The sequence below is a fragment of the Nannobrachium achirus genome (assembly GCF_963921795.1).
Source record: "Nannobrachium achirus genome assembly, chromosome: 10".
NCBI classification, from domain to species: domain Eukaryota; kingdom Metazoa; phylum Chordata; class Actinopteri; order Myctophiformes; family Myctophidae; genus Nannobrachium; species Nannobrachium achirus.
This window is the reverse complement of record NC_137819.1, coordinates 58,686,902-58,700,416: the sequence shown is the minus strand read 5'-3', so window position 1 is coordinate 58,700,416 and position 13,515 is coordinate 58,686,902. Positions and strand designations below refer to the sequence as shown.

Sequence of the window (13,515 nt, the reverse complement as noted above, 5' to 3'; positions counted from 1 at the left end):
GCCCTTTAGGGAAGGATAGAGTGGAAACCAAGGAAGGGAGGGAAGGATAAAGAGTCGGAGCCCTGAATCCATGTCTTCAAAACCTAGAGAGCCAGAGAACGGTGAGGAAAGGAAAAGACACCCGGGAAAGTCCTGGTGTTGTAGCTTTACTCATTTTGGTGTAGCTTCTCGGCATGGACTTAAGGCAACGTGTCATTGAAGGTGGGCAAGTTAGCTGTGCATTATTAGCCAGTTGTCCTTGCAAGGGGTTTGGGTTTCGTGGTTTTGTTGGAGTTTCCCGTTCCCTTCCACTTGGGCTCAGGAGGCGTGGGCAGAGCAGCCTGCGTTTCTTTTTCCCCTCGACTCACTCAGAAAATAAATAAATAAATGGTGTGTGAGATACCTTCCAAGAGAAGATGAGAAACGGAGAGCACAAGGACTAGCTTCACGCTTGAGGTCTGCATCTTCGCTTATGGCAGATGGACGCATCCATCTGCTATCGGTGTTGTGGTTCATAATAATAATAATAATGAGTTTTATTATTATTATTACTTGTTGTGCTTTGTGCACCTGTAACTGCTCCTCGAGAGCTTTAATATGAGACTCTGCTGAGAGACTATACAGAATGTATACAGAGTACAGACAATGATGATGCCTATACTGGAGTCAAGGCTTGACCATGCTTACATTGTGGTTGTTTGAGTTCATCATTAGTACTACAGCTATGATTAAGTTTAGTGTTATCATTATTGTTGTTTGTAGCATTTTTATTACCTGTATTTAATGTATTTAATTTTATCTCATATTTGTTTATTGTTTCCCTCATGACTTTAAAATGTTTTATTATGTGAACAATGTGTCATTGTCACCCACCCTAAAAAAAAAGAAAGAAAAAGAAGACAACATAAAGAATCAATAACACGTTAATTGTGTAATGTGACGTGAGCTAATTTGGGACAAATGTGCAGTGGTGATGAAGGTGGTGGCGGCAGTCTCACTGCCCTGCCCTGTACTGGCTGTCTGCTTAACATGCCAAAACACCAGCACAGTCTGGGATGAACACAAGAGCAGTGCATTCTGGGATATTGCTGGACAATGATGATACAAGATGAGGGGGAGCCGCAAACTAAGAGACTCCGTTCTCGGCCGGCAGCCAGCATGATGCTGGCTCTTGCAAGTCAGACGTGTGTGGATCTTGGGTCATAGAGAGACCCTTTTGTCATCGCCACTTCAGTTTCTCAGCCTTGCGGGACTATTCTACATACTTGGGACTAAAGCAAGGCCCCCTGCTGTCACTGTCACGGTGCCAGCCTAGGTCTGCAAGACTTCAACACATTATTTGTGTTTTTAATCCATCAGTGTTACTACTGCAATATGATGGCCGCTTGATGCTCAAGCAACAGACTTGGCAGATTTTCTTATTTCCTATTTCCTATTCCTAACATTTCAAAACTTTTATAACATGTTCCATGTATTTACAGAGCATAATAGATACTTCATGAGAATGTTGTATAATGAAATCTGTATTAGTACCTACAATAATTCATTCGATAGAGGATTGTTAGCACAAGGCTTCATGTTTGAAGGTCTCTGTGACGGATAGATCATCGTGCTTCTAAAAAGCAGATGTTATATAGGATGAGTAATACCCTATGAATATCTCTAAGCTGTGCTTCAGAATGAACGTTTTGTACCCAGCGCAATACAGTGTGGAGTGACTGAACCTCATGTCTTCTGTGTGTTTTTTGATAACTTTGTCGGTAAGTCGACTGTATGTAAAACCAGCCCGTGCCGCAGGTATGGATATTGATCGGGGGAATAGGAGAGTTTGTAATCCATAGTCCATACCTAAACGTCCTTGTATTGAGTGTCCATTGTATTGTATGTCTTGTTTTCATTCTCTTCTTCCTCTGATAAATCTTCAGTTTTTTGAGCACAATGAATGTGACTTATTTATAATAAAAAAAACAAAATCTATATTACATTAAGCAATATGTCCTCATTCATTTCTAGTTGGGAAAGCAGTCAATCATTTGTGCTTATGTAGAACTTGGTTTGATGGTCAGAGTTAAAAATAAGCTTCTAACCAGATGTCAAAAAAGATTAAATGAAAATGTTTTTTCTTCCACTTCTAAGACGGAGATACTGCACTGTAGAACAAAATGAAATGGATGAATTAGCAATGCATTATTCCCCCCCCCAGCACCACTTTGCACCACTAAATATAGACATAATTCTCAGGAAGAAAGATGACTGTAAGATGATGAAAGCACAACACCCCTTTATTCTATTTTCACACTTAGCAGCAGGGAATAATAAAACACAAGCAAACCGTTATGACAGATGCTATGGCAATGTTATGAAATGAATTAATTATGAAATGATCAAATTTAGATTTCCTGACTCTTGTCTCCAGTATTCACACCCCACTTCTCCTCTCCATCCATTAATAGTCTGTTCAGCGCTGCTCGTTTTGTTGGGTCATTTGGAGAGCAAACTGCATGGCTTGAATGAGAACCAAGCTCCGGGGATCGATCTTTCACTAATCAGATTGAAACGGACGGATGTCTAGGGCCCCGTTATAATAATGGTGATGAGATCATGAGATCTACATATCTTATATTAACTTAGCTTTACATTAATAAAAATGAAAAGTAAACTATTTTCCAAAAGCCTGGGTGAGTCTCTTCAGTGCGGACTTGAAAGTGTCCAATGTTGGCGCCTGGCAAATCTTCATGGGGAGAGAGATCCAGTGGGTTGGCTGCGACGCTGAAAGCTCTATCGCCGACGGTCTGATTATTGGTGTGAGGGGTGGAGAGGAGCCCAAAGTCAGGCCTGGGGTTCCGTGCTTTGGAGCAATTTCTGCTGCTTAGAGAAGAATTTCAACTTTTTTGTTCTCTTAACTTTCCTCATCTCATTGTATTGAGAAAAAAAAGCTATTATTTGATCATTCTTTGAAACCTTGGATATCCACTTCTCATTTGTATGACACCCAGAACCAGCCTCTTAGCAACAATGTCAAATGAAAATCACACTATGGTTTGGGTAGGGACTAGGGATGCACTGATATGAGCATTCTCATCAACCCCTCCCCTTCCACAGTAGCCTATCAATTAGTTTGCTGGCAATAAGAACAGGGCCCTGGCCTGGATGTCTCTTAATTAGGGTGTTGCTATAGAAACAGCAGATGCTAATCCGCAGGGTGGATGAGATGTCTGTAGAGAGCTTTACAGATGCTGCTTCCATCTTCATGCATTCCATGTTTCAAGCCAGCAATCATCACCCACAATAATAACCCACAGCTGAGTAGAGTGCACAACTGCACATCAACCGTGATGGATAAAGTGCCTAAATAGTTCAGAAAAGTCAAGTGTTCTCTAGTTTATTGCAGTACAACCCACCCTTGCCATGTTCAAAGCCTCCCTCAAAACCCACCTTTTCAGACTTGCTTTCCCTTCCTGACTTTTCTCCACCCGCCTTTCAGTTTTTATTTTCTTCCCTGTGTGCCTGCTAACATACTTAGATTTTATCCTTTTAATCTTTGTCCTAATAAAGTTGTTTTATTTTATTTTGTTTGTAAAGCGACTTTGAGTATCTTGAAAAGCGCTATATAAGTTAGATGTATTATTATTATTATTATTACAATATCTCCTTAATCCATGTGCCAGGTGTAGGGGGAGAGACATGTTTCCACTTGATTAGAATGATTAAACCTTTGAGGAATGCATTGGTATTTTTCATGTCACTCTCAACCCCTCTCCAGCATTCTGAGCCATAGCAGAATTGTTAAATATTACTGTTTGACAGTCGCATCTTGGTGTTTAAACTAAAGCTGTACTGCTTTAACTGCCAGATGGTTAGGGTTTGTGTTATGGCTCTGGTGGTGTGTGTGTTTGTGCGTGCGTGCGTGCGTGCGTGCGTGCGTGTGTGTGTGCTTATAGATGTTGTCTCCAGGTACTGCTGTTCCTTGCTGTGAGGTGCAGACAGGGACTGATTGAACACACACTGTTCAGTGTTCAATTCAATCAACTCGTCTGGGCTTGTCTGTTAAAAACCTGTGTAAGAGTTCAGACCATAGTACAGAGAGTTAGGCCATGCAGTGCAATGAGTGCATGGGCCATTTGGCAAGGAGGAGCGGCTGTCTATTCTCTACAATAAAAAGGTGTGTATTATGCACTGGTAGGGACGTGCAGAGAATGTGAGAGGCAGGGGCTGAAATGTCTTAAATGGCCTTTTGGTGAAAATATTGAAAATAGCCGACCTCCAAATTCTAAATGCGTTGCAGCGCGACACATTGTGAGCTTGGAGGTCGGCTATTTTCACCAAAAGGCCCTTTTAGACATTGTACTTGACACCACTTGACACTTGACAAGTTGACAAGTTGACACTTGATTATGCTTAGCAAGTCAACACGTAATGGCATGGATTTCTATACAGAGAGGGCGATTCTTTCAACATAAGATGCTGCATTCAAGTTCAGGAGAGTTTGGACAAGGCAATTCTCTTGAATGCTGCATGGCATGGAAAGAGCTAGGGCATTTGCATTTCTTTCACCTGACCATAGTAAAAACTACATGGTCTGGAAAGGGCACTTTTTACAGAGGGATAAAAGGGCTATGTGTATGTGTGCACATGCCTGTGTACTGGAGTTAAGGCAGAGGATGTGTGTGTGTGTGTGTGTGTGTGTGTGTGTGTGTGTGTGTGTGTGTGTGTGTGTGTGTGTGTGTGTGTGTGTGTGTGTGTGTGTGTGTGTGTGTGTGTGTGTGTGTGTGTGTGTGTGTGTGTGTGTGTGTGTGTGTGTGTGTGTGTGTGTGTGTGTGTGTGTGTGTGTGTGTGTGTGTGTGTGTGTGTGTGTGAAAGCAGAGAATGAATAAGAACACCTGAGCTCCTTATGCTGGTCATTCCAGAGTCAAAAGGCCCTGACAACAAAGACCATACGTTTTTTTCTTTTTTTGCAAGGAGTGGCTTTGTGTGTCCCGTTCATGTCCATATATGGTCATTCCAGTCCAGAATGAACAGGTTTTATCTGTCCCATACATGTGTGTCCCGTGTGTGTCCCATGTGTGTCCCGTTCATGTCCATATATGGTCATTCTAGTCCAGAATAAACAGGTTTTGTCTGTCCCGTACATCCAGAATATGTGTGTAACCGGTCTGATGATTGGATGATTCAAAATGTCCAATGAGACCATACTTTGAGGATTGGTCAAGCTTCACATGACAATTCGGCCCTCCAGATAAAATCATTCATTCATTCAGAATTGGAAGAATGTATAGATCACAGAGTTCATAGCTCTAGAACACATAGAATAAAAGTTCACCGCTTCACATTTTTTTTCCTCACTTATATATTTTTTCCACGTGTCTGAGAGCAATGTGCACATGTGTCCAACGTGCAATCACCCTAAATCTGTGTGAAGTGTGTTCAATAGAGTAGGGTGTGATTTTGATCATTAATAATGTGATTCTGTTTCCTGATACTTTTGAGCAGTCTATAGCCATGGGTTGAAATGAGCTCCCTGGTCTCTCATACTGAGTGAGTGACACATCCATAGGCGTTGTGCTAACAGTCCAGTTGCTGATGGCTGATATTTAAAGCAATCACAGACCACTTATCATTAGCAGGATCAGGAGAGCAGGCGCAGCGAGGGAGGGAACCTCATTATGTATGGCCGTCATTCAGTGATTCAAAAGGAGAAATTACGCACATCTATGCGACTATGCCACTTTAGTTATAGCTGTGCTTTCAGTCTCTCTCTCTCCCTCTCTTTCTCTTTCTCTCTCTCTCTCTCTCTCTCTCTCTCTCTCTCTCTCTCTCTCTCTCTCTCCATTCCCCTTGATTGGTGTTGAAGTATCCCCCGGCCCTCCCTCTCCCTGTCCCCTGAGATGAATCTTGAATGGAAACTGTCAAACTGTGGCAGGTTACTGTGGTGTTTTTGCGTCATCGCTAAATGCCAGCAGTGTTTTGAGAGTGGTTCCCTGGAGGGAGCGGACACTTGCCCCCATTCTGGTCCTATGTTCAAGCAACAGGGGCTGTCTGCATGGGCCAGGTCCAAGAGAGGCTTAATAACAGACTTGGATACATGCTGAAGGCTATAAAAAACTTCAGAATACTATACTAATATACCTTTTAATACTGTTTGTTATATAATTCTACACAGTTCAATGCGTGTAACATGAATACACCTTAATGGATTACTTATATCAAACTTATAATATACTAGTAAGACGCCACAGGGCGACAAACGAACTTGCCCTATTAAACTTATAATATACTAGTAAGACGCCTCAGGGCGACAAGCGAACTTGCCCTAAAGGGCAAGGTCGCGCCATGTCTTGGCCATCTGGCCAGTGATGTAAACGGACCAGTTAACCATATATAGAGATACCTGGTACCCATAGCCATATATGGAGATCCATGGAGATATGCTGTGAGACCCCATCCCAAACATGCTTACTTAATCGTTCTGTGAAAATCCTATGACGCCTATCAATCCCTTTTATGCCTATACATGGAGATCCCTGTCTGAACCAGCCACACAGATATGGGCTGTCTTCCTCCATATATGGGCATTCCCATATGAAGTCCTGTTAGATATGGGCTTAATATTGATGACATCAGGGATCTCCATATATGGGCATAAAAGGGATTCTGTTAGAGTGGTTCCCATGACCTCACAACATACTGTACAATACCTTTTATGCCCATACATGGAGATCCCTATCCAAACCAGCCACACAGATATGGGCCATGTCTTGGCCATCTGGCCAGTGATGTATATCGCGTCCGTATATATATTGTCCGTATCTGAGTTAGTGAGTAAGTAAGTAACGACTCAATGTCTATAGTCTATAGCTGTTGTCACATTGTTGACATGTGACATCACATTGTTGTGAAATCACCTCATCAAAGATCAAACCCTGGTTAGGGTGGCACGGTTGGGGAAGCCACCAGGGCTAGTAGTACACTGAGACACAGACATGAAAATAAAGGCTGGCCTGGGGTGTAGGAGCAGGGTGAAGGGCTCAGGGTAGGTGAGGAGGGTTTAATTGGCTCTTTGTCAAAGGTAGGCCATAGGGGTATGGCAGGGTCCCCCAAGGGCCGAATTATGTCTAGGGTACCAAGCCGAGGGCCACAACATTGCAGGGGGCGACGGCGGCGTTCCCACTACTCCAGCGACAGTTCGGATATCGTCGTTGTCGGGTGAAAATCTTGTATGTCCAAAACCGTTGTTTTGCATTTGTCATTTAAAAAATGATTTAAACTAGTGAAAACAGCCGATCTACAAGCACACAACGCCTCGCGGTGCGAGGCGTTGTGTGCTTGTAGATCTGCTGTTTTCACTGCTTTCGTGCGATGGCCTTGTATGATTTGCAAAAGAACGTACAAATTTGGAGATATGATAATGAGGTTTCTACCCGACAACGACGATATACTAGTGTTGTTGCTGCACTTATACCACCATTATTACTGGGGTTGGTGGGAGCCAGACAGTATCCCCCCGCGGGCCGCAAATGGCCCGCGGGCCGCCTATTGGGGAACCCTGGGGTAAGGGCTAGTAGTCAGCCAGGGGTAAGGGGACAGAGGGTTGGAGCTTTGGCAGTGTGGCGTCACGGCTGGCTACAAGGCTCCCAGTCACTGGCTGCTTCGGAATCTGGAGGAAAGAAAATACCAGGGTGAGAAAATCTGGCATAGATGCTGCTCTGTTTCTCTGCATGTGTTCTCCTTCTCCCTGTTGATTGATTGATTGATTGAAGACTTTATTAGAAGTTTGCATAGGAAAAGGTACAGTTTCATGACGGTACAGTTCACTGGTACAAGGTCTACTAAAAGGAGATCCATGAAAAGACTAAGCTTATTTCCACAGGAAACCAACCGGAAGTAGAGGTGGGGAGGTCTTTTATGCTGGTAATGAGCCCACCCTGGGCAAGATCAGTCACTTTTTTTTCGCCCTTAGGCGTCTTACTGGTATGTATTATGTATCTTGTTTTTAGTTTTTTTTTTTTTTTTTTCAAAACAATACTGCAGATTAATGCTGAGGAGGAGCAGCATGGCAGAGCTGGCGTGAAAGTGAGGCGAGAGTGCAGGCACACTCACTGTGCCCCATCTTTTAAGCTCTGTGTCACCTTACTTTGTCTTTGCTCAGGTTGCTGCTGCTGCTGTTGCCAGGATACTATTACCTATGGCAACACTTCAGCCAGTGAGGTGAGCTGCAGTGAGAAAATCCTGCTGGTAGCTGTCTGCTCTGAACCGGAAGTCCATTTACAGGTATATGGTGCGCGGACGCACGCACGCACGCACGCACGCACGCACGCACACAGCAAAATAAAGGTGCATGCACATTCAAAAGGTCTCATGGTCTTCAACAGGGGGTCCGGGACCCCTAGGGGGTCCTCAGAGATACTGCACAGTGCTGCCAAATCTTTGTGTAATAGGATATTTATTGTTTTACATTTTTACATTAACCACTTGAACTTGCATGTCTATTCTGGGGGGAACATTCGCCGAAAATAGCAGATCTACAAGAGCTACAAGCTTGCCTTGTAGATCGGCTATTTTCGGCAAAGAGGTTTGGTGTGTACAGGCAAAAAAGAGCAGGCCAAGTACCGAACCAAAAGCCAAGTTTACAAAGTATTGAGGGTTTAAGTGGTTCAGTGTCTGAGAACACATTTCATATGAATCCAATAAGTAGTAGTGGGGATCCCTGCTTCATTTCTCTCTCAGCTAAGGGGTCCTTGGCCTGAAAAACATTGAAGAAGCCTGGTTTAAAGAGTTCTGCTTCCTCCTACAAGCAATCTGATGGCTTTTGTTGACATGTAATAGAAGAAAAGAGGGGCAGGAGATGTCATCCAGCCAGGGAACACCTCCACCTACACATTGACCATATAGAATGGAGGAATGGAGGAATGGAGTCATACAACAACATCATCCGGGCATGAGCTTTGTCTGTGTGCCAGGGAGGGCCCTACATCTGCGGCTCTCCGTGATGATGAATCATACTGTGACTCACGCCACTAGACTTCTACCTCTGTCAGTGTGGGAAGCTTCCCTTTGTGTTGGGGTTGTTAGGTGTTCCACACCCAGCACTTGATGGATGAGTGATCTGTCCTCTGCCTTCGGTGGCAGGGCTTTATGCCTGTATCACCGGAACTAGATCGACACAGGTTACGACCGGTGATTAATACTACTGCATAATATATAGAAAACATACTTAAAGCGATAGCTCACCCCCAAAATGACTTTTTCCTCGATTACGCAACACTGGGTGCTCGGAAGATAAAAAAGTAGAAGTGTGATGGTGGGGAACTGAAAGTGCAAAAGAAAAAAAGAAACCAAGGCATTCTTCTTTAAAAGTTAAAAAGCCTTTAATATGTTATGGCTAGTTCATATTCGAACATTTAAAAAGGGAAAACCCACGTGTTTTTGGCCATAGCCTTCCTCAGGGTATCACCCCATGGAGACTTGAATTCATGGATATTTTTGTCACATTGCTGAGACAATAATTTGAGGAGACTCTTTGTGTCTCCCTAGGGAACAAAGCAGGCTCTTTGTGTCTCCATAGGGAACAAAGCAGGCTCTTTGTGTCTCCCTAGGGAACAAAGCAGGTTCTTTGTGTCTCCATAGGGAACAAAGCAGGCTCTTTGTGTCTCCCTAGGGAACAAAGCAGGCTCTTTGTGTCTCCATAGGGAACCACCTCTGGTTTTTGGCTAAGAATGCGACAAAAACTAAATGTATCCATGGGGTGAACTCGATAGAAATCGATTTTGAGTGAACTATCCCTTTAAAATGAACAAGACTCTGCAGGCTTTTAATATTGTCATTCAGATTAATGGGAAAGGTATCCTTTTTGCATCTGTATCATACAGAGCAAGTTCCATACAGACAAGTATGGAACGTTGCTATATACCAGTTATGTCACCTGTAGCAAATCCACTTCAAAATATGTGAACTCTGGACTGTGTAAACAGCAGGTGAAACGAAACAAAATGAGTTTCCAAGAAAGTCAACCTTTGTACTCCTTTAATTAAAATTGTTATCAAGACATGCACCAACCCAGTTGGTTGAATGATAAGAAAACAAAATTCTATAGTGTGTGCTGTGGCCAGGCCAGGTCAGGTGCCACAGACTCCTTGAACTGAGCCTTTAAAGGAGGAGTTTGCCTCCAAAATAACTTTTTTTCTATTGATTACTCACATCATGGAGACTTGAGTTCAATATTATGTTTAGTTTTTTGTCGCATTCCTAAGACTAATAATTTGATTACAATATATTCACCCCCATTGATTCCGGAGGGGGTAAATTTAGTATAGTCCCATTTTTGCCATAGGAATGTGAGAAATACAAAATAATATTATTGTGTGAGTAATCAATAGAAAATCAATAGAAAATTGGAATTTGGGGGGTGAACTAATCCTTTAAGGGTGTTTCCACTTCAAAGGCTAGCAGCTGTGACTATTTACAGTGGTGGGAAAAGTACTCACATTGATCATTTAAGTAAAAGTATCAATACTGCAATGTAGAATCTAAAATGTACTTGAATAAAAGTCCAATAAGTATTGGTATCAAAATATACTTAAAGTACCAAAATTAGAAACTAGCCTACTCGTTAAGCAGAATGTAAAGTGTACTTTACTTGAGTATTGTAATAGGCCAGTGATTCTCAAAGTGGATTCTAGGGACTCTGTGGGTTCCTTTAGCGGGGTCTACATTGACCCATAAAAGTCTGTAACTCTAACAGTATACAAATGGAACCAAATGGACCCCAATGGGTCCATTTGGTTCCATTTGTATATTGTCAGAGTTAAAGGGAGACCTCTATACCAGAAACACTGGTATAGAGGCTAATAACTCAACATTTTTACAGATGGAGCTTTTGTTTGTTTGCAGCTATCACCGCCAGGGAGCAGTAGAGAGTCGACCAGACTGTATGCTTTGTACCACGCCCATGGTCTCTAGTCTAGACCCTAGGCTAGTACAGTTGTGGCTGCTAGTCTTAAGTGAACGTGACAGTTGACACAATGGCGAGGCTTCTCACTAGACCTGTCTTTAGGGGCTACATCGCCACCCAGACCCGAATGTCCTCTGACCAGGTAAATGTGAGGCGACTTGTGGCTAGCTGAACGATATGTTGTGTTTATAATAAACTAGTAAAGTCACGGCCAGCTAAGGTCGGAGCGAGACATGGAAAAAAGCAAGTCGAAGTCGATCTGAAACTGGGCTGTTTGTTTGTGTAGTCCGAAAATATCCGACCTACAAGCTTATTTATAACACATTGCATGAACTTGTAGGTCATATATACGGAATATAAATTAAGCATATCACTGCAGCTTCTAAATGAATGTGTATGTGCACACATTGCGCAATTATTTGAAATAATAACTGTTTGGTTTGGACATTCAAGTTACCTCTGTTATTGGTGGTTATTCGTTATTACCTGGTTAAAACTAAAAACCCAACGTCAAAGCACCATTTCCCCAGACCTTTCTAACTTCTCATAATAATAGGTCTATAGTGCTTATTTCCTGGTTAAAAACACAACGTCAAAGCACCATTCTTTCTTCCTTCTCATGCTACATTTTAGCTCGGTGAGTTGGGTAAAGGAGCAGGGAAGGGAGGAGGTGGAGGAGGCTCGGTGAGAGAGGCAGGAGGAGCGATGGGGAAGAGAGGAGCTGCGGAGGAGGAGAGATACTTCAGGTACCGTGGTGAACCCGTTCCCCTCTGTCCAGGGGCGACGTACCACATTCTGGGCCCTGGGCACAAGGACTCACTGAGGGCCCCCCATGCATGTTCTTCATAGATAGGGGGAGGGGGTTTGACCCATTTAGACTGGGAACGCATTCTTTTGTGCTTTAACTATTGAAAAATAGTAGATATACAAGCTTGTAGATCTGCTATTTAAAAAAAATCTTGGAACATTTTGTGCAAGTCTTTGAATATTTTTGAAAAACCTATGTTTCTATGTTAGTGGTGCTCAAACTTTTTCATGTGAAGGACCCCCTAAATGATATGTACAGTATTTGGCCACAGAACCCCATCTCAAAATATTTAGTTTCAGGGACCCCCCTGAAGCAAGATATGAGTTACAAATTAAAAATACGTTAAATTTGCACACATTTTCACGAATTTTCAAAAATAGCAGATCTACAAGCTCGCAGCGCGGCACTTGGCTTGTATATCTGCTATTTTTCAATAGCTAAAGAACAAATAATTAAGGGCCCTAGTAACTCAGTCCCACTTTCCCCCCCTTGTGACGCCCCTGTCTCTGTCTCTTACTGTATGTGTTACAGACAGTCTAATGATGTTTACCCCATTCCTCGCTCTTGAATCAATATGGACCAATTTGACACAATCACCATTTGTGTGATTATGTCAAATTGGTCCATATTGGTGCATACCGGACTTGTGAATGATTTACAAATTGTTCCTCCAAGTAAAGTTGATGGCAGAAACCAGACCACACAACAACTAGAAAGATGCAATTCTGGCCTGGGAAATTGTGGTTGCTGCGACAGCAGGTCACATTTGCAAAATGAATATCTTGGAATGCCATATATGGACATACTGGTTGAATCTGCGTTTTCCCATTCAAGTCAATGGAGAAAATGTATTCAAATATTATATTAATCAATACATTAATATAAATGTAACTATATTCTTAGCAAAATGCAAGCACACGATGAAGCCGATCGAATTGACATATGGTTCCACCAAAACTGTGGAAAAAAGAAAAAAGTCGGACAAATACTATAGTGGCAACCACAATAACTATATGACAATCAGTGTAAATGTGTTAAATATTATGCTTTATGGCATGCGATGCCTGACACCCCCCCCCCCCCCCCCCACACACACACACACGTTTTGCTAAAATTGTGCTTGTTCCAAACTTGATATAGGCTTCCTTCCATACCATCTCATTATGTTGTGTATTCTGTATTATTTAATTAAAAAAATATGTACCCTTCTTCCACCCAAAACCACTTTCCAAATGTTGCAGGCAAAAGGAGAAGGAGCAGATGGCAGCGCTGAGAAAGCACCACGAAGAGGAGATCGATCACCACAAGAAGGAGATAGAACGCCTACAGAAGGAGATCGACCGCCACAAGGGCAAAATCAGGAAGCTGAAGCATGATGACTGATCCTGGATGATAACCAGTCGTCTGCTGTTCATCACACTCCTTTAGGCCTTACTCCACTCCTTTAGGCTTTAGGCCTGACCTGAAGTTTTCTGAAAAAAGTAAAATACTTTTCAAAAATTACAAAAACAAATATGTTGCTAGTGTAACTGTACTACACTAAAATGTCTTCCCGGCCTGAATGGGTTAAAAGGAAAACTCCCAACATGTTTGTCAAGTCAATGTTCAGAGGATGTGTGGACTTGTGGGTTGTACATTGTGGCAGGTTCTGTGCCATTATTATATATATATAATGTGCTCAGTTTAACCAGTTATGCCAGTTATGTTTAACCAGTTATGCCTTATGAATAAAGCATTATTTTTTCCATTATAATGTTGTGGACATTTCCCCCTAACCTAA

General features: G+C 42.5%; 1 protein-coding gene across 1 annotated transcript; it reads left to right on the top strand.

The window, feature by feature from the left end:
* The first annotated feature begins 10,947 nt into the window (after positions 1-10,947).
* On the top strand, positions 10,948-13,449 carry atp5if1a (ATP synthase inhibitory factor subunit 1a). The gene is made up of 3 exons (XM_080734746.1): positions 10,948-11,069; positions 11,561-11,673; positions 12,977-13,449. Exons 1-3 carry the CDS (start codon positions 10,998-11,000, stop codon positions 13,116-13,118), a joined length of 327 nt encoding a protein of 108 aa, XP_080590872.1. The 5' UTR covers positions 10,948-10,997; the 3' UTR covers positions 13,119-13,449.
* The last annotated feature ends 66 nt before the right edge of the window (positions 13,450-13,515 follow it).

Bases quoted from the DNA above. Each gene is read 5' to 3' on its own strand.
- atp5if1a (XM_080734746.1), top strand. From the start codon at position 10,998: ATGGCGAGGCTTCTCACTAGACCTGTCTTTAGGGGCTACATCGCCACC. The intron at 11,070-11,560 runs GTAAATGTGAGG...GCTACATTTTAG, and splicing joins CCCGAATGTCCTCTGACCAG to CTCGGTGAGTTGGGTAAAGG. The intron at 11,674-12,976 runs GTACCGTGGTGA...CAAATGTTGCAG, and splicing joins GAGGAGGAGAGATACTTCAG to GCAAAAGGAGAAGGAGCAGA.